Source organism: Syngnathus floridae, chromosome 14, assembly GCF_059516105.1.
Source record: "Syngnathus floridae isolate MCC-2025c chromosome 14, RoL_Sflo_1.0, whole genome shotgun sequence".
Classification (NCBI taxonomy): domain Eukaryota; kingdom Metazoa; phylum Chordata; class Actinopteri; order Syngnathiformes; family Syngnathidae; genus Syngnathus; species Syngnathus floridae.
The window spans coordinates 3,578,124-3,599,374 of NC_142426.1; the positions used below are offsets into that span (position 1 = coordinate 3,578,124).

Below are 21,251 nucleotides of genomic sequence, written 5' to 3' on the forward strand. Positions count from 1 at the left end.
AAAATAATAACTCTTTATTGATTTAACCATCCTGAAATAAAACAACATTGGCCCTTAGTACAACAGAAAAGTATTTATAGGGTATTTCACAACAGCTGCAACAAAGCAATTTACATACAACATAGAATAATATTATAATTTGTGGTTAATCAGAGGCAGTATAAATTGTCAAAGGCGTTAAGCATGATTTGTTCTGACCACACTTGAGGGTATGCATACTTGTGCGACCACCAAATTAGTTTTACTTCTAGCTAAAATATTTATTACAAGTCGTGTTAAACGTCAAATATTATACCAAATATTTATCTTGAATTAATTTCATGACCCGGCATTGGATACGGAGTCTATCCATTTATCCATCTATCCCCTTCTTGTCCTGATGATGGCGCCGTGTCCTCATTCCTCGACTTCGTATATTTGTAAGAGTTGTGTGTGTGCGTGGCCACTTCTCAACGCAACCGGGAGCCAAGTTGGGTGGGGGTGATGGTTGTTTGGGGGGGGGGTCTTACTCCGTCACGTTGCGTTAGACTGAAAATAATGACGTACTTGCTCCGCAGAGTACAGTAGTTGGATTCCTAAATAATATATTACTTGGAGGCTATAATAACAATGAAACTTCTAATTCAAGTACACTTCGACTCATTTGGGTAAATGATTAGTCTTGCGTAATGGCCTTTCTAAGGCGATTTGTGTTGTATCTGACGCGCCAATCGCTCCATTCGGATGATTCACAGAACTTGAGTGAGCGTTTCTTTCAAAAAGCACCTTGCGTCAAACACCCGCTCCAATCCGATTACAGGGCGGATGAATGGGTGAACGTCTGAGCCCCCTCCCGCGATCAAGCCCCCCCTTTCATCACTCGTTCCCCGACACCCACGCACCTCGGGCCTCATCCACATCAGTGCAGGGTCATTATTAGTATTATTCGGATGTGAGTTTTAAATTCCAAGAAACCGAAGAGAAATGAGTCTCATGGGAAATGGTGATTATTTAGTGGCACAGGGCTTTTAGTCCCACACAAAATTAGGAGGATGCACTTCTCGCCAACCGAGATAAAATACTTAATTGGACTTACTGGTGAAGATGATCATGATGATGACGGTGGTGATGATGACGTGAGGCAGTATCATATTACGGTGGATAAATTTAGTCTATGAAAAAAGTACAAATTATTAAATTTTGATTAAAAACAACTCAGCATGATACAAACGAAGAATTATTAAAGAGAAACAGATTAAAATACAAGAATTAATTTAAAAACTGCGTAAAATGTACACCCCCCCAAAACGAATGAAAAAGATTGAGTTTGGTATCGTAGATCAATTATCTTAAAAATCAACTTAACAATTGAAATTAAATAGAGTAATCTGCTAAAAATATATAAAATCCAATTTATAAATTAATTAGAAAAATAAAAGTAAAATACAAACATTAAAATAATAAAACTAAATATGTCAAGGTGTGCTAAAAAACATACATCTGAAATACTCATCAAGAATGGAAAATGGAAAGGTGTTAGAACTATAGAGATGATTTTATCCGGCATTCCTGCAGTAATAAAAAGCTGAAAGCACAAATATTCCTTTATATCACGCAAGCTATCTTGGGGGGGGGGAAACACTTGAGAAACTCTGGCTCTCGGGACACCTCGTGCTTTAACACTAATGTCAATACTTAATAAATAAAGCACAAAAGTTTGCAGGAAAACTTCTCGACCGAGGTTGCGTTTGCAGGGTGGGTGGAAATGCGTGTGACGAATGCAATGGACTAGGAAAGAACTGAACCATTATATTCCTGCAGGAGGAAGGCTTGATGACGTCCATAGCATCCTTAACGTGACTTGTTGGAGGGAGGGAGGATGAGGAGCGATGGAGGAAGGGAGGGACGGAGGGAGGAAGAGCAGGAGGGAGGGGGTACTTAAAGATAAAATCCAAGGCGATCGGAACAACAAAAAAAGTTTCGAGGAGATACGTAGAGGAGCTGCTGCTATCGCTTTTGTTTTTTTTAAAGGGGGGAACATTATATTTTTGCACAGCAGAACGCTTCATTGGGTGTTTTTTTTTTGTATTATCTGGAAAAAGAAAGAAGTGCGAGAGAGGGGGGACGTCATACGAAGCAGGAGACAAGTGCACCGCACCAGGCAAGCCGCGCCCGGATCGCATCCCAGCAGCAGCCTCCGCTTCCCGGCTTGGAGGTAAGACCCCCCCCACCCCCACCCGCCCCCTCCACAATAAAGTCAAAGTTTGTTCACCCCGCCACCCCGCGAGCAAAAACTGTACTAACATCAAAAACACATTTTGTGTCACATTACAGCATGGCCAGCTCGAGCAAAGCCACTTTAATCTTGCTCATCTATGGAATCTTAATGCACTATAGCGTCTTCTGCACACCCCTTGGACTAACTTACCCCAAAATCAGGTAGGTCTTTTATCTTTGCATATCCTAAATATGCTCGCCAATAAAAATACATTCGTTAAAGTGTGCACCGCGGGTGGATTTAGCATAAAAGTGCGATTGCATGGGCGTGCGTAACTACGCGCGAGGAATCAAAACAAAAGCTTTGCAAAATAGTGGAAGGAGACAGAATATACGTGTGGAAATTTGCGTGGAGGTATCTGTCCAGTGAGACCCCTTCTGTGAAGCCCCCCCCCCAACCTTATTAAAAATGAGAGTGCAATGGATAGCCCTCGGGAGGAGGAGGTAGAGGAGGAGGAAGAGGAGGATGCGTCACCACGAGGAAGCGAATAGGAAAAGCTGAAAGATTTATCCTTGTTTTACATCCCTCCTTTCCTGTTGCATTTTTTTATGGGTGTGGTTTTTATTTATTGGTTGTATTTGATTAATAGTATATTTTTTATTCACCGTTGGCCGTTTTTGATTGTGATTTTTAAATAATACATCAACATGGAAAGACGGCTTTTATGCGAGAAACGAATAAAAACGTGAATAAAAACAAAAAAATAATAAAGGCATCCATGAAAGACGCATGTCTATTATAGTTCAAATTTAACTTCAGGAGAGAAAATGTTTTAATTGCATTTTGTGAAAATTTCCAGATGGAATGCGCTAATTTTTATTTTTTTTTCGTTTGCAGGCTGGGCAGCGACGCTTTCGACGATGACGGCAATTCCTTGGGCGAGCTGGGCTTCGACGGCGACCACCTCGCGTTACGCAGCGCGGCGTCCTTAAACGACGACGGCGGCGGCTATACGGTCTACTATCCCACCGAAAAGAGGTATTTACAGTATTATCATTAATATTATCATTATATTAAAAAAAAAGCATCCCTTCACGCATAATTTGTGTCTTTTTGCCACCCCGCGGTGCGCATTTTGGTCATTTTCTGTTTGTCTGAGTGCGAGCATCTTTATTTTCATTTATTTCTTTTTTTCATTTATTTTAATTTTGCCCTCCACTGATGATGTATGTGTGTTTTGGCATCTTAGAGCAGAAAGGCATGCTGAGGAGGAATTAGATAGAGCCTTGAGGGAGATCCTGGGTCAGTTAACCACGCGGCATTATCTGCATTCTCTGATGACAATGCGCGCAGGGTAAGGGCTTGCTGCATCCACCTTGTCTTGTCTCGTTATCATTATTTTTTTTTTGTAATTTAAAACAAAAAAATCCCATCGTTTTCATTGTTATTGTTTTTATTTTGTAACGTCTCGAAGGGGAGCGAAATATCCATGCGATTAATCCATAAATTGATTTTTTTCCCCCTGACTCGAATAAAAGCGTCAGAATAGCAAATCGGCCTGTAAATGAATTATTGATAAGGCCCAGGGATGAATTATTAACACCACCCCCCACCCCCCAAAAAGACGCTTAATTTTATTCCTGAATTCTTCAAAAAAAAATTGAAATGATGATTAATTTCGTTCAGCAGTGAGGATAACAGTATGGAGGACGATAGCGAGCCACTCTCCAAGAGACATTCGGACGGCATCTTCACCGACAGCTACAGCCGCTACAGGAAGCAGATGGCTGTGCAAAAGTACCTGGCAGCCGTCCTGGGACGAAGGTACAGACAGAGAGTGCGCACTAAAGGACGCCGGCTGGCCTATTTGTAGTGCAGCCCCCACCAAACCCACCCACACACACCTTGTGCGTGTATACAGTATATATGTATGACCCCCCCCCCCCAAACCCCCCAACCCGCACACACGCACACACAGCCCATCATCCACATATAGCTGAGCAAACCAGTGGATTGCGCCTCTATGTGTTCTCTTTCAACATGATGTATTTATGTATGACGTTAAGCCATTAAAATGATTATTTTATTAATAATATCGTTTTCCCCCCCTCATTTTTTTTGCTATGAGGAAAAAAAGGTACCTGATGATTAACCCTCCTGTTATGTTGCGATTAAATTGGCTCGATTTTAAGTCAAAGAACGCCCAAAAGTTTACATAGTTAATAATAAAATACAAAAAACAGAATGATTTTTTTTTTGGTAACTCTTTTGAACGATTACACACTTATGCCCTGGGTCAAAATTACCCCTTTTCGAGTGAAAAAGAATATTTTATTGATTTTTTTTTTTTTGTAAACATTTGCAACATTTAAATGGACTCATTTTAAAATGAGGGAATTCACAAAACATGAAATTGTTTGTTGTGGAGTTCATAATCAGATACAAATACTATACAAATCAATTAACATGACCCGGGTCAAACTGACCCATTTAAAAGTGAAAGAATACCACATAATCCGCATATTTACAAATCGGATTTAACAACGAGCTATAAACACTCCTCATTATGAGTATTTTTTTTCCTGTTTGAAAATATTGGATGATTTAATATACCCTGGGTCAAATTGACCCAGGAAAATGCTAGCATTTGTAGCAGGAGGGTTAAACTGCACAGTCCATGGACCAATATCTGTTTATTTTCATGTTTAAAGATGTTTGAGAGAAAAAAGAGAGAAAAAAGATCATAATTGTGCACCTTCAACGTTATGCGCTTGAACAAGAAAAAAAATCTAAAAAAAAGGGTCATCTATACATATATATAAATATATATATATGCAGAAAAATAAATAGATAAAAAAGACAATCAAAGTATTGAATGTTATACTTATTTTTGTAAGCTATTTTTTTAAGTGTTGTTCGTTTTTTGGACAAATACAGGCCCAAAGAAGCGGTGAGCATGCTACATATCTATATACATAAGTGTGTGTGTGTGTCTGTGTGTGTGTGCGCGCGTGTTAAACACTCCATTATTCTTATTATTTTTGTTGTTATTGCAAGGATGCCTCAATGCTGCTCACACTTGCACATGTTGTGTGGAAAATACGTGTGTGTGTGTGTCTTTCAAAGGTGCGCTTGGGTTGCGTTGTTTCTGATTGGGGCAAACAGGAGTGTGAAATCTGCATTTACTTTGTAATCATTTTGTGGAAAACTGCTTGCAGTCTGCATGCTGTTGTATGGTTGGCTAAAGGTGTGTGTAGTGTGTGTAGATAGCAGGGATTCCTTGGTAGCAGGGTGGATGGGGGTGCGCAAGATTCAAAGAGAAGTGTCGCTTCACATTCATATTGTGTGACGCGCTAGGCGGGATTAGCTCACAAAATACAAAAAGGTCATCAGTCATTCAATTGTTTTGATCAGTTGAGGTGTTTTGATTGGGTCGGGGGGGTGCACCAACATTTTTGGCTTTGTGGGAATTTCGTGTGGGAATTTGGGCAAGGAAAAGGTATTCAGAAGCTGTTAAATAAGAAAGAAGAGGAAAAAAACATGTTTGCATGAATAAAAAAAGGAGAGGTGGGGAATCCCCGAGATCAGGAGATAATTCGCGGTTGTTACGTAACAGAATGTTGGCGTACCTCCCACTTTCCTAAAATTGGAATACCCGAAGTACCATTTATCTTCTATGATTTGAAATCATGCACAGCCAACCTTTTCCCATTTGGCCACGTGTTAGGGAATGGGAAGAAGGGGTGCACTAACTTTTTTTCATTTTCAAATATAAACATGATTTTGGGCAGGCTAAAAATCTTTAGGTGGTATAACACCAAATAAGTTTTGTTTGGAATGGGAGACCAAGGTTCTCGCACTATAAAGAGTTTTTTCGCATGACAATGTTCAATCGGCGCACCCCTAACAGACATTTGCGCATCCCCAGTGAGGGACACAACACAACTGGGGAATCAAATGAAGAGATGAGAACAATCTGAAGCAGATGACCCACCTTTGCGCACCCCTATTTGTTGAACGGGCTCCATCGGAGGCATCTTTCCCATCGTACGTTCCTTTATGACGATGCAAATTTGCTTGAGAACGGCCCGCTCCCAAATTCGGCTTCACCTGACAGTCTTTATATGGTGTGATTGTTTTTGAGTGCGTGGAGAGCATTTGTTAGACAGAGTTGCAGACAGCTTCTGGTGCCTCGCTTTGATGTGAAAAAAAAAAATAAATGGTTCAAATAAAATATGTTTAAAAAAAAAAAATCGATACAAAATCGCCACAAATGATAGATGGCAATTTCAGTGGCCCTACAATGCTGCAAGTCCATTAGCTTACATTGAAAGTTTTCCTGTTTTGATCACTTGGTCTTAGCCCAAGCGTTGTAGAATTAGCCGTTCCTGTTTTTCCTGTTTTCCCCAAGCATGACCAATGATTCATTGAGTTCAAATATAAATATATATAAGTATATCTTAAAAAATAGAATGTATATGTCGATGGAGCGGGCAATGTGCGTGTGTGTGTATATATGTGCGTGTGTGCATGATTTTGGGGTGTTTCCGCGTTTGTGAGTGTTGTACACAAATACTTTGTGTTTGTTATTGTTGATGATAAAGTGTTGTTATTTATTTTTCTGCTCTATATTGAATCAGAAAAAAGCCCTACTCTATTATCATTTTTATGTGCATCACTATTTAGAAGTGAAAAGAAAAAAAAAGGGGGGGAAGTGATGTGGTTGGGTGACAAAATGCCTGATGTTATCTTTCTGAAAGCGCCAAACGCCTTACTTCAATGTTGAATTTAACCGTAATTAGAAAACAATGTGTTGACCACGCACAGGAGTCCTTCGCTTTTGGGGGGGTGGGGGTGAGGGGGGGCGTTTCCGTTTGCTCAATGTCAATGAAAGTGTTGTAAGATTTGTATGAATAAATTTTTGTAAACAACAACATCTAATCAATGTCTAATCTTTGAATTGTAAGCAAACACTTTTTCACACACACACGTCACATCACAGAAAATAAAATATAGACTGAAAAGCCAATGCAAACAAAAGATTGGCTTTGGCTTGGCGCCTCAGTCATTCAAAACAAATCCTCGAATGCGCCTCGAATGCACCCGAGCAAGCAACTCAAAGAGGCCCCCCTCCCTCCCTCCCTCCTACCCCTCCCTCCGTCCTCGGCCTTGGCAGTGCAGCCAAGTCCTGTGGGAGAGGAGAAAGGGTGTGGCAACGTGTTTGTGATCTGATCCATGTGTGTGTGTGTGTGTGTGTGTGTGTGTGTGTGGGTGTAGCAGCAGAGCTCAACTAACCCAATCAGAGACATGTTGCATGGCAACGCAGCACACAAAGGGGACACGCTTATGTAGGCTATACACACGTATCGACATGTTTCCACACACCAAAAAGAAGAAAGTGAAACGTGCTTGCTTTTAGAGTGCTACCTTTAACCTCAGCGGGGGGTGCTATGGGGGGGGGGGGGGAGGTTCTTCTGCGGCGGTTGCAGGAGGAGAGAGAGTGGTTGAAAGAAATCGGGAGAAAAATCTTTGTTTCTCCCCCCCCGAGGAAGTGCGCGAGAGTGACAGATTGTCGCTTGTCAAGGTTTGTGCTTGCCGTCTGATGTATGGGACCATCGGCATCCTTTATTCATCGTAAAGGGGGTGTTTACACGCAACAAATTTTTTTGACTTGACAGAAAGGACCGTGTCTATTTGCGGGGTCTTGTTTATGCCAGCACATTGGGTTTGTGAAGGCGGTGGGGGGGGGGGGAAAAAAAACAAACATAAGAAAAATACTTTCAGTGAGTAAACATGCAAACTTAATAACGTCAAGTCACGTCAGTGATTTACACGCAAATATTTTTCTGTCCAGACGTTCCATCTCAAAGTTGGGATTGAAACACTCATCCACCTTGAGCCAATCTTTAAGTGATGCCCGTTTGGCGCCCAAATCAATACCCCACTTGCCCTGCTCCTCCTCGTTTCTGCCAACACCGGCCGAGCCGTTTCGCAAGTGGTCGTCAGCATTTTGGAGGAGGGGAGGAGATTTTTGCCAGTTTGGATACGTCTTAATCACATGGGAGGCAGAACATTGGCACATTGGGTGGGAAGGAGGGAGGGGGCAGACACTCCCATTTTTCTTTTGTGTGTGATGAGGCCAGGCCCAAGTGTGTGTTTAACTCATTTACAGCCTGCATCATCAATAAGCTTGCTCATGAACAGAGTGGGCATTGTTTAAAAAAAAAAAAAAAAGATATATTATTATATTATATTATTATATTTATTTATTTATTGCACAAAAGACAACCAAAAATAGAATAAATTCATCCATAATTTAAATACTATGTCGTCACATTCTAGCGTGAAGTGCAAAAAAAGTGACTTCATTTAAAGATTCAAAACCAAAGATGATCATTAAGTCTCTTTTATGAGTTCTATTTTTCTGCTTTGGCTAAACAAAAAAAAAAAAATATATATATATAAAGATTATAACTTTTTTGCCCATGACATGAAAATATATTCATGCCATAAAAAAAAAAAAAAAAACATCGCTTAAAGCTATGTGTGTGCTAACTATTTTTGCAAAATGAAATATTTTTCTCAGGAGATAACATGAATAATCTCTTGTTATCTTAGTATGTTTTAACAACATTTTAATGACTTCATTCATACAATAGTGTTTTTCTTTTCCATCTGGCCCTGCTTCTCCTCAATTGTACTCTAATGAATGAACTGGGGAAAGGGGGGGGGTCATGCTTTAGGGAATGAATGGGGCCGCTGGAGTTCTTAGAAGGGGGTGGGGGGGGGGATGGGATGGGTGCCTGCCTCCCCAAAGTCCCATATACTGGCTGGTGGTGTCACATGTTTCATTAAGCAGGAGACAGCGTGTGGTCCCACTGGGAGATGCAGCAGAGGGAGACGTGCCAAGCTTTTGTAGACACGGACCAGTGCTCGCTCCAAGGGGGGTGCTGGGGACACAAAAAAAAATAACATGACCAGTCGTGTTTTGCTGGTTTTACATCGCAGGAACTTGCACATTTTCCAAATGGTTGCAAACTGTCAAAACAAATCAAGACAAAGTTCTTACTTTGACTCAACGTGTTCATCAATGCATATAAAAGAAACTTGCTCAAAATATGACCAAAAATATATCATAACAAATATACGGATATATCGTTTATGTTATATTAGACTATACATTACATAAATATCAGACTGAAATAGTGGAACTATATATCTGACAAAAATATGAGAAAAAAATATTTGACCTTGTGCTGCCCTCTCATCTCATCTTAAAAAAAAATAATAAAAAAAAACACGTCAGAAAGAAACATGGTGGCCTAGTCTGTTGTTAGCCTGTGTTGCTATGTCGCTAAGTGCTCTTTAGCGAAAAAAGTCCCTCGGGATCAGGATGACTTCATCTTACATCATCCTACTTTTCCTAAAGTGCCTCCTCCTCAAAAAAAGGGAGCTGTGGGTGACTTATTGACATCCCCCCCACCCCCAACCCAAATAAACTCGATAATACTTTTTCTGGGATTGGACAAATAGCTGTCTAGTGGATCAACCTTGGGTGTGAACTCATTGAGGATTCACTGTGCAAACACTGAATAATCTAACACAAAAATCGGGGTGCGAATATGAATCTATTTCTATTTCATCTATTTTTAGCCCTCCCCCCCTTTCCCACCGCATGCTTTACTTTTTACAGATCACACAGACTTTCCTGAATGGGAGGAGTGTTAATTAAGAAAAAGAGTGAGAGATGCTCATCACGACGGGTGTGATGACTCAAATTGGAGCCGACGTGTAAGATCAGGACGAGGGGGGGGGGGGGGGGGGGGGGTCGATGCTTTAATTTTAATGAGTATAATGGGAAGGCTCCTCAGGAGAATTGAAAAGGATTTCCCGCGACAAAACAAAACATTAAGTGGAATGGAATACTTTGGAAGTAAAAGTGGTCCTACAAACTGGATTATTTTTGCTAGCCATGAGCTGTCAAAAAGTTTTAACAAAACATTGCAAATATTCTTGTCACTTCATTTTGGCCCTGCTGCTATTGGATTTTATTTTATTATTTTTTTTTTAGAGGTTTGACATCATCATACTGGCACACGAAAACGACGACAACGCTGTTCTGCAGCAAAAAGATGGCGCGGACAAAAACAAAGCATGCATCACTCTGGTGACTAACGCGAAGAGAAAAATCTGTCAACAGGCTGGATTGTGTGTTTTAACAGCGCTAATTAAATTATCCTCTGCAATATATTTAAATGACCTTAAGTGCGATGTTTTAACAGGCTCCACATGAGTGAGAAAGATCGAGTCACTCACAATCAAGTGGTATTTTTATACTTATTTGCTGTCTATCTCCATTCCCGTGTCATTAAAGTCACTTTTTTCATTTCTTTGCCTTCTTGCTCATCTTAACTCAACAAAGATGTCAAACTTTTTTTTGGATTGACGCAAACTAAAATCAAAGTTCCGGGGGGGGCAAAAAGCTATTTTCTGCACCAAGAGACCAAAGAGACACAAAAATACACAGGGAAAAAAAGGGACTTAATAATGCTGTTTTTGGATTTGAAGAACTCGTGTCGATGTTTTCAATCAGACAGATGGTTCGTAATGCTTGGGAGGCGTGATTTGTAATTAGTGGCATCTCTTATCCATCACTTAATATTTTGACAGCTGGATTGCATATCCGTGTTACGCAACGTCTCGGAAACATGATGGATTTAGGGTCGGACAGAAAAAGTTGGATAATTAATTGTCATGTTTTCACAGGTCTCCATTTGGAAACGGTTATTGTATTTCAGCATTTCTGCCTGTAGGGGGCTCTTTGGAACGGGATTTGTTGTTTGGTCAAGATCGGGGAAACTGCTGATGGAGTTGACTTATTCAAATTTTATTAGAGAGTTAGGAAATTTTGCTGTTTTGCAACAAGTAACAAACTACGTTTTTGCAAGTTAGCACTACCCATATGTCCAGTAGACCTGGTTAACATTTGGTGGATTTATTATTTTGTAGACACATTACAAATGGACAAAAGAACCACGTTAATCCATGTCGTGGTTTCTTGAGAGTTTTTGGTGGATTGTTTATCAAATTTCATGTTCCCAAGTAAATGGGAGTTTATGGAGCTGACTTACTGTCTGTTGTGTTTTGCGGTGAGCCATCAAATTTTGAAGTTGTGCTCAGCTCCATCTGATGCATCATTGAGCATCATACATTTTTGTTTCACGCTTGCTAGATAAATCTTCAGACCGTCTCCGAAGGACCTCTAGAAATGCTCTGAAAGCAAACAGCAGACTTGATGTGCCTTTTCAGGCATGTTTTCTTATGCCTTTTATTTCTGGGTATCGTCCAAATAAACCTCTCACTAAAAAAGTTATGTTCCGATGAAAAATTGGCTCTGATCTTGTGGACTTGATTTAGTAGACTTGTTTGTCTTTGAAGGATCACTGAAAATGAGCAAAATAACTGATTCGAAGCCAAACAGCAGACTTGCTGTGTCTTCTCGGGCGAGGCTTTTTTTTGTGGGTCTACTGGGACATGCCAATGGTGAAACTTGATGATGTGTTTGATGTATTAGCCTTATGATAAAAAATGCAATTTTAACAGTGCCATGGCTTTGCACTCAGACTCATGATGAATTCTCACACCTTACAGCGCATGCCGATTCCATAATTTTTCCCATTCATCTGAATTCTTCTCCCCAGCCAAATCTGCCTTGTGGGTCTTTTCCCTTGATCGGACACATAGCGAGCAGCGGCTGCCACTCAAAACGTCTCTGGGCAGACACAGAATATTCATCACGGGTCCATTTGGAGCCGGCGCCCGGTCGGTGAGTGACAGCAGCTTGCCGGCATGTTTGCCGCCATACGGAGAAAGATTGACTCAGGCGTGCTGGCAGGAGGTTGAATCAAATGTGTTTAACAGACAGATGCTGCACACTATTTACTTATTCATTGATTAAGCCATTTGCTTGGAACAGTGTCGGCTTAGTCAAAATGTGAGGGAATGTCGCTGCTATTTTTTTTTGCTAAGCGCTACAGAGTCTTTAATGCCTGTTTGTGAACAATAATGGATACTATTCAATTTCCATTGTGAAGGGAGGCGGCCACTTTGTGCTTTTAAGCGTCTATTCAAAACCCAGAAAAAGATCATTGAGAAATTTGTTTAGATACTTGATTGCTAGATTGTGACAGTATAGCAGGACGAAGGTTTAGGACAGTCGTCCAGGCTAACCTGGCGCGTACCCGATCAAGGAAATGCTGCAAACGCTGCAAGGACGAGCGAGAGTGTATCGATCCTTGGTCGGAACATCTTCCTCCGTTGGCAGAATTCTATTTGCGGACCAGGAAGCCAACGAGACCCGATTTGCGCTGAGTGACGTTACATTATCTTGTCTCGCTTCTCATCACGGGCGATCTATTTCCAGCCCGACACTATATCTAGTCATTCAAGTGTAATTTAGGCACGCCAGATTGAGTGAAGAGGGTGAGTTGTATTGCTCTGCCAAGCCACTTAGTTGGCCTCATTAATCGGCCTCGCTCGCCCTTGTTACCTCGCTGCCGTGAAAGGAACCTGAGGCTTCCCTTCGTCGGCTGTTTGTCAACGGGCCGTGCGAACTGGGCTGGCGGATTTTAGTAAAGGTTTGCATGAGTGAGCGCAAACTTGACTGACAGCAGAACGGAACTGCTACCATTGCATTGTCTTGAACTCGCTGCATGTGCACTCGAAACAGTCCACCGCCAGACCCGGTACGGTTCCACAAACCTCGGGGTCGTCGGCGTGATAATAAATAAAGATGTCTTGTCGATTCATGTGGTGGGTGGACGGATTGCGGCCCCCGCGCGCCCGCACCTGACACCCTCCAATTAGACGGTGACAGATGCTTGACGCGTGCACACGCACATTAATACTCCGAGCCGTGTTTCAAGCCCACCGACGCCCACCCTCCTCCCTCCGGCTTTTGTTCTGAGGGTGTCAGTCACCAGATGTGGCCCCACTACAAATTTAATAAAGATGCAAAGAAGCCACTATATGGTGTGTGTGTGTGATGAAAAAAACCTTGCACCTATCCTGTATGCATAGATGGCGCCTTTCCAACATCTACTTAGTATAGGCTCCATGTGTCAGTAGTTAATCCCTCCCAGGACGCACCCCCGTCATCAGCACCTCCACAGATGGGTCACTTTATTTCCCCACAGACTACTAATAACGCCCATTGCGGGATTCCAAAAGGGGTCGCTTTGCCCCTTTAATACCGACCGGCGTGAATGGTGCGATGATGCAAGAGGTGGGCTTGGGGGAGCAATAGAGTGGAAGGGGAAAAAAGACAAAAGACAATGCAAACAAGCAAGTGCTGCTGGAGGAAGTTCATGCAGTATAGCCGAGAACACATTTATGCTAAATTTATGTCAGTACAGCTCCCAGAAAAGTTGGAGGGACAAAAAAAAAAGCCTCATGACACCAGTTTGGACTGGGTGGACATGTCTGGCAGGATGCAGAAAAAAGATTCAACAACTTGATATTGAACAGGAAGTCAGACATTTTGAAGAAAATAAAATTGGGCTATTTCTAGGGCTCATCCGACTTTGATTGATTGAAACTAGGTAATCTGGTAGAGGGAGACACGAAAAAAATCATAAATATTAAGATTGAACTGAGCATTGATGTTTGATGATCATTTTTAGAGAGAGAAAGAGAGAGAGAGACTGAAACCAGGTGCATTTCACTGTTTTTATTCATGTCGCATAGCTCATTAAAAGAGAGGCCTGTGCAAGTCTTGCTGCTAATTATAGCAAAACAGTATTGCGTACGAGGTCTATATATATACACGCATACACAGACGCACACACACGCACACACACACATGGTGCTGCAGTGCACAGCTAAACACTTGGCTTGGGCGTCTCACTTTGCCTTTGAGGAAGAAGACGAGACTCGGAGGAGGAGTTAGAATTTCAAGAACATCTTGCCTTGCCTAATCGTCCCCCCCCCCCAAAAAAAAAGAAGTATTAAGCAAAGGTGTACCTCGAGTTCACACTTCACAGCAATGCGTGGAGTTATGAAACATGAGCAAGCTGTATGGTGTAAAAATATGAATACTGATTTGCAATTGGGAGGTTTTGCAGACATTTTTAGAGGCTGACATGCTTGATGTTGAAAATAAATTTGGTAAGACTAACTTAATCTGCCTGAATTGTCCTACACAGGTGGTGAATAAAATTTGAGAGGAACATGGTTTGATCATTGCGAGGATTTTCCATGGAAAATATATTTTTTTGGGGGAAAAAAAAAAAAAAATCTCCCTACAGATCAACATGGCTGCTTTGAAAAATCTCAAGAAAATTGAACAAGAACGATGCCATTTTGGTTTCAAGCAGCCATTTTATGGGCAAATTTTTTCAAGGCCCGTATTTGGACAAACTGAGCAGTCCTCGGGAAATTTATCCAATCTGAACCACATGGCCGACAATAAATTGATCATTTTAAGGACTTGAAATGAAAAAGGGTTCAACAAACAAACGCTCTCATCCCCAGTTTGGCAGATCAATATGAAATTGGGTGAAGGGTGTCTACGATCGCATTAATTGACATGCTTGATTGATGACAACAAACGTGCTGTTTTCTGTATTTATGTGCCCTCCCGCCATTTTACACTGTTGTTAAGAAAATGTCGAGGGCAAATGAGGCTAAATACTTAAACGCGACACTTTGTTACTAGCTAAGAGGATTTATGGCATGATGAAAAGTGAAGTCGATGAAATATAAATGAAAGACTGGCCAGGAAGTCTTTGTGTGTGTGTGTGAACACATTTTTAATTAATCTTGCCATAAAATGAAATTCACTGGAGTTTGCTCGTCTTAAATTCAATCGGCAGACCGATGTTCCTGGGGCGGACAATTATTGTAATAAAATTGAAAGCTTCCTGGCTTTGGCCGCCAATCTTTTTTAGGGTTTAATAAAAGTATTTTGCTTCATCGAGGCCGCCGTCGGAGCGTGTCGACGAAGACGTTCCTAGAAAAAAGAAGCCCTTCAAATGATTCCTTAATAGAAGCGCGTTTTGACTCAGCTCGCTCGTGATGTCATCACGGAGGAAGGTGAAGGTCAATCCATAACTTGTATGGTGAGTGTGTTTTTCCTCATGTGGAATCGTCATTTGGCTTGTAAGGAAGCACTACATCATCGGTCGCTGCGGGCATGCAGTATTGATAAACGAGCCGCTCGCCGGCCTTCCCACAGGTGTCGTCGCCGCGCTCGGATACCGAGTGTATCCGTGGCCGACGAGTATCTTCCCGGCTTCCCTCCCAGGGCCCGGCTGGAATAGAGTGGGACATTTGTCTGTATGAATATTCAATTTTTTTTTTCCTTGGGTCCAACGGTGAATTATTGAGGAGAATGCACTCTGGGAAACATTTTTAGTGGGCTTGCTTTGTAGACACAAATTCCATCAATCTTTCGCTTGGTGTAAGTAAAAAGCAGAGCTTGAAAGATTGAAAATGTGGTGGAATTCCTCCCCGCTGACTACGCCAGTGCCGCTTCGTCTGCCTGCACAAGCAACAGATGGCCGTGGTCTTTGAGTTGCTAGGAAACTGGTAATCAAATACTTTAATTTGGATTGATTTGGGAATTGGAGGTTTACTAAAAGCATGTTATCTATTCTTATCGGGACGTTTCGATTTCTCCATTTAATCCGGGTTGATCAATATGAGGATTTTCCCGGGGAATTGCGGCCAAAGTCGGAGCGCTACGCTGAGCGGGCTTTGAGTATGAAAATGATCCTCACGGATTTTAAAAGAAAAGGGAATCAAGGGCGATGTGTCATTGGTGGCAATGTGCCACTGAAGGCAAGCACTCGGTGGACTGCTATTGTTGCTAACCGCTAAGTCGATTCAACTTGTGAGTGTAGCAAAATTTGGGTTTTGTTTATGTTCGAAATAAATCAAGTAACCTGATGTCATTTTGAAATCAAGTCATTAGTTAAGTAACTTGAGTAACTTTCAAACTCAAGTAACTACGACAACACTTTTGCTAACTCTACCTCTTTCGTTCAGTCTTCACAAGTAGAATATTGTTTCGGAGTTAGCATCAGAACTCAAACCAGTCTTCCACTGAACCCTAAACTGCTTTTTGGGGGAGCACCCATTAAAGTACTCTACTCCCACCGAGAGAGTCTTTTCCCTGTTGCAGGCATCTGCTTCCAGATGTTGCCGCTTTAGTGCCGCGGTCCTTATCAAAGAGTACATTTGTCGCTAACGTTGCAGCGGGAACAGCCAAGCCTCCCGCGACGCTGCCGTACCATCAGTCGGCGGGGAAAGATCAGAGCCGGGTATAGCCTCTCCCTAGTGGATCGGCAAACACATCCTCACAGGAGGCAGCCAAAGATGGAGAAAAAACAGAGCTGCCGATAGTCGTCATTGGTGAAGTGCGTTCGGGGGTTTCCCCGCCCCCACCTCATGGCTCGCTCCCCTTTTCATCTAAAATTAAGCATCAGACCATGCCCCTCATAGCCCAGTTCTCTTGATGTGTTCCAGAAGTTAGTCATACAGATGAATCACACAGAAGGAAGGCGTTACATGTGTACCTCGGTATCGCCGGGCCACATGCGGAGACGGCAAAAACAAGTGAGCAGGCAAGGCAGGCAGGCAGCAAAGTGATTTTATTAAAGCATTTCCAGTCTTTGGTCAGCTGGTGCTAATAGCCACACAGGAAATGGCTCTAATGACCGTGCATGGGAGTGTTCACGCTGATGGATGAAAGTGTAGCATTGATCAGATACGGCGATTTATTTGCGACAGGACAGAGAGGTTAAACTGCTGTGAATCGCATCTGTTGGCTGCTGGCTCCTTCATGACATCATTAGTCTAAAACCAAGCTGGAAATGAGGACATTTTGATGGCGGGGGGGGGGAGACAACATTCACCTTATATAGTTTGGAAAGTATATTTCAAAAACAAATATGACTCAACCCGTTGTAATGATTAAACCTTCTTTCAGTCCTAATTAAAAGTCATCAGACGACAACGATAGCGCACGTCGGATGCTTGCCGTCTTCGGGGACGGCGTGATATTGTCAAACCTGATGACGCATTCTATTCCCGCACAGCCGCAACTCCACTTGAAAAAAAAAAAAGCCACGGCCCAGTAAAGCGTGAGTGACAAGAGTGTCAAAACAACGCACGCACGCACAACTTTGGGTTCAAACGTGTGATATGAACAAACAGATGCTCTTTGTCAATGGAGGACATCATCTAAGAGCGCTAACGCAACTTTGGGGGAAAAGGGAGATCAAACAAAGACAAGACTGGGATGGAAAAACAGATTCACACACAAGGGATGTCACTGGGTGGTCACAATAAGTTTCTTGTGTGCTCACTTTCTTGTCACAAATAGTCAAACTGCTGACTAAAAGGTGTCTAATTTATGAATACAGCATTGCGGGTGTCTGCATCAGTATTTAAAATTGGCAAGGACATATAGTAAACACAAGTTGTAAAATGGCCACAAGAGAAAAGGCCGATATTGGTACTGAAACCTAAAAGTATCTGATACTTGGTATCGGTACACGCAAATCTATATTTAAGAGCATGCAGTGATTTTGATTTGGGAAAAAAAATATAACAACTAGATGAAGTTAGACCTCCGCTTGTTCGCATGACAGTTACACTTGTTTTTTCTTTCCTGTGTTTTTTGGAAGGAGCTGCAGCACCTATTATTGACTTTCTCGCTTTGTCGGAAATAACGTCTCAGGAGCCAATCTCATGCCAGAGTAAAATAATAGAAATTCACATTCCATTCACGAATGGTCTTTTGTATAATTCCCTCAAACAGGATGGAAGGACGAAAATAAAATCACCCGGCCGGTGTGATTGTCCCTTTTTAGATTGTTTTCTGTCAGCAAGATTTTAAACAAGCAAAGAGGAAAGAAGATGCCACAATATTGATGCACAGCAGATTGGCCATTGCGCTTGGAGGCGCACCAGCACAAAGTCAACAGAGGGACAAATGCTAAATATAAAACAGCAAATGTTCACTTGATGGCACATACACTCATCATGCTTTGGTAACTTCGAAGTAATGCGGTGCTTTATTTGCCTTACTAGGATATTATCAACTTGGAATGGATGCAAATTACATTCCTCCAACTATTATTTGATTCCGACTTTTATTGCTATTCCGTGTCTGGTTTTTAGCAAGAGTGTGGAGTCATTTTCACTTATTAAACTGCCTTTGAAAAGTAGTCCACAGCCTATTAGCTTAGCTGCTAGCCAATAAACGCTAACACTGGTCAATGTTAGTGTCATAAATTCGAGGTTTTCCAGCATCCTAAATTAGCAATTGAAAATTATTTCCGAATAATGTTCTGTTGATGTTAATGGCAACAGATTGTGACAACAACATAAACTATTCCCAACTCCAGAAGAATAGATTTAAAAGTCCACTTTTACAAAGCCATTGATGCCGTTGTTTGTTCACACAACCTCAAAATCTTCAATCAAGCAACATCGTCTAAGGTTTGTAAATTTGACTTTGATCACTAAATTTCTTTTCCCGGAAGATCTGAAATGATCTGTATGATTGGCTTGTAATTTTATTTTGACATCACTTGCTTTTCATGAGCAGGTAAGTCTTTGTCTGTCGCCTCGTTATGCACAATAATGAAGACGCTTCATGTGCGCATCTGTTCCGTGCTGACGACTCTATTAGTCAAGTGTTTTCATTTCAAGTCTTGGGCTCAAAGTGGCCTTACAATCTATCCTCGATTTCAGGGTCCAACTTTGAGACTCTCTTTCCAGGCCCTTCTTTGTTTGTTAGAGGCGGTTGTTGTAGGAGGAGGGGCTCATTAGGGTGCGTGTCAATTGTGCTTCGGTGCGGTTTCTCCACCGGGAACACTCGTCAAGCTAGGTCAAAGTCACATGTTCCATTACCTCGACTTGTGTTTCACACCAATTAGATCAGTTCCCCCCAGAGGGACGCCGACCTGTTCCCGGGAATGGCAAAAGCAAACATTTAAGCGGGGGTATTAGAGCTTTGGCAGCACTAAATTGCGAATCACCGTAATGGATGCACGACGATGCCAGTGGGTGTTCAAATAACAACAGATGGGCGGCGCGTATACCCCTTTGAAGCCGGATGAGCGGTGGGAACAGCATGATTCGGCGCTGATTCACTGTCACATGAGTCAGTGAGCTGGAAGAACAACGGACAAACTATCCATTTTCTTCAAGTGTTTATCCTGCGGGGTCACGGGTGACGATCACCCTGAATGCATCACGGGTATCCGAATTCTAAACACTTACCCGACTAGAACCTCTAACGTTGACTCTCGACCACTAGTTTTAAACCCCACTCCTGAACCCAAGAACCGGAGCTGCTGACCAATGGCCTCGATTGTTCATCAGGTGTTAGCAAAGCGCCAAAAGGCTACGCAAAGACAATAAGAAAAAAAATTATGATTCATTGCTTTGTTATCAGTGAGTCAGAGCCAACCAGGGGAATGACAACGAGGTCTGTCGGCTCTACCATGACCATCTTTAAGAAGACTCATTAAAAAAGGGCAAACGTTGACTTCATTTTAACATCTTAAGAGCAGGATTTGCTTCATTTGATCTGGTCTTTGCTAATCGGATGCTTGCTGTGTGATGTTTATAATTATAATCCACAGTGTGTTTTTGATGCCTCGCCTGGGCGCTTGTTCATACACTTCCTGTCTGCACATTGTCCAAACATGTGGGCGTTACGCCGCTGAATATTATTAACGAGGATCCAAAGGGAACGGGTCGATGTATGAGCCCCTGCCCACCCGAGCGACTTCCTACACATTATCTCCCAGCGTTGGGCTTCCTATAGTGTTGCCAGCTAATCGTTGGGATCACAGCACAGCCTTAATCACGGCGGAGGCGGCTATGCAAAGGCAAAAGAAAAATCGCCGACCTCTACAACTTTGTACTTTTCACACTCGAGGAGCTTAGGAACATAGCAGCGGTGCATCGCAACGTTGAGAAGCTAAAGATATTTGATCGTTACTCGCAACAGTATCAGTTGGGAGACAAATATCAGGTTGTGAGTTGGGCTCGTGTGGACCTGATGGGAAAGCAAAGTGGAGGATACACCCAGCGCACCTTTGGCATTTTCACACGAAATCCAAAGGTGGGGAAAAGGTCCGTGATGTCGGCATGTTGATCCCGCTGAAGCTTTCCGGGGAAGCGTCACCGCCCAGGTTTTACGCTTATTCCGGGGGCAGACAACGCGCAGAAACTAAGCTGACTTCCCAATGTTGATTTTTTTGGGCAAAAAACTGTGATTAATATTGGTAAGAAAACACATTTTACCAATGAAAAGAAATCGAGGAACGTCATACAACTTGAACTACAATACCACCCCCTGGTGGCGAAGGTGAGCACAACGGGAGCAGTAGCACGATAAATCGGAATGCAGCTGTAAATGGTAATTGCCGATATATTTGAATTGAACATTCTATGAAATAATAGTTTTGACTTAGTAGGTACAATTTCAAATGTTTCAAGTTGGAAAGTCATCATCAAACATGTCCGTTAAGAGGGAATCAGCATGTTTGACCGAGTCAGCAAGTAAGCTCAGCTAATAACACACTCAAGGCTCATTTGGGAGAAAACTTTGCGCTGATTGTCGTTTTTGTATGCGGCACTGCGGTTGTATCATGAGCGCCGCGTCGAAGTGTAATGGGAATGTACGACAGCCATGCAAATGTGGGCCTTCCTCTCGGGCCTGATCAAACGCTTCAGCACGAAAACTATTAAACAAAACAAAAGCGAGAGCCGGCATGAATGCATTTGAATGCTTCCTCTTATTTGCATTCGCTTCCTGCATTTTCGTATTCCCATTAGCTAGAAAGAACTCTCAGCTGGCGAGTTGGACCCTCTGTGACTTTTGCTGTTTGATTCGTTTGACAAGAACAGAATCGACTGCTACATTAGCCTCTCGAAAAGAGAGAACAAAGGAAATTTTGTTTCCAAAGTCACCCTGATGCATTTGCCTTTCTTCGCTTGCCACTATCAACATTGGCTAATGCCATCCCGCACA

The 21,251-nt window shown here is 42.2% G+C and overlaps 1 protein-coding gene and 1 long non-coding RNA gene across 8 annotated transcripts in view; one reads left to right on the plus strand and one right to left on the minus strand.

Annotated features, from left to right (window-relative positions):
* Positions 1-1,940: 1,940 nt before the first annotated feature.
* On the plus strand, positions 1,941-7,138 carry adcyap1b (adenylate cyclase activating polypeptide 1b). 4 transcript variants are annotated; one of them, XM_088396734.1, is made up of 5 exons: positions 1,941-2,194; positions 2,314-2,418; positions 3,095-3,235; positions 3,447-3,551; positions 3,884-7,138. In XM_088396734.1, exons 2-5 carry the CDS (start codon positions 2,315-2,317, stop codon positions 4,068-4,070), a joined length of 537 nt encoding a protein of 178 aa, XP_088252860.1. In that variant the 5' UTR covers positions 1,941-2,194; position 2,314; the 3' UTR covers positions 4,071-7,138. The 4 variants fall into 4 exon arrangements, with proteins under 4 accessions (XP_088252860.1, XP_088252861.1, XP_088252862.1 ...); XM_088396735.1 differs by having other exon boundaries at positions 3,887-7,138; XM_088396736.1 differs by lacking the exon at positions 3,447-3,551.
* A 1,469-nt stretch (positions 7,139-8,607) lies between these two features.
* Positions 8,608-21,251, minus strand: part of LOC148387086 (uncharacterized) — a 59,463-nt gene continuing 46,819 nt past the window's right edge. For all 4 annotated transcript variants that reach the window (XR_015862645.1, XR_015862644.1, XR_015862648.1 and 1 more), the window contains one exon: positions 8,608-9,147. This is a non-coding gene — a long non-coding RNA (uncharacterized LOC148387086). The remainder of the gene's footprint in view (positions 9,148-21,251) is intronic.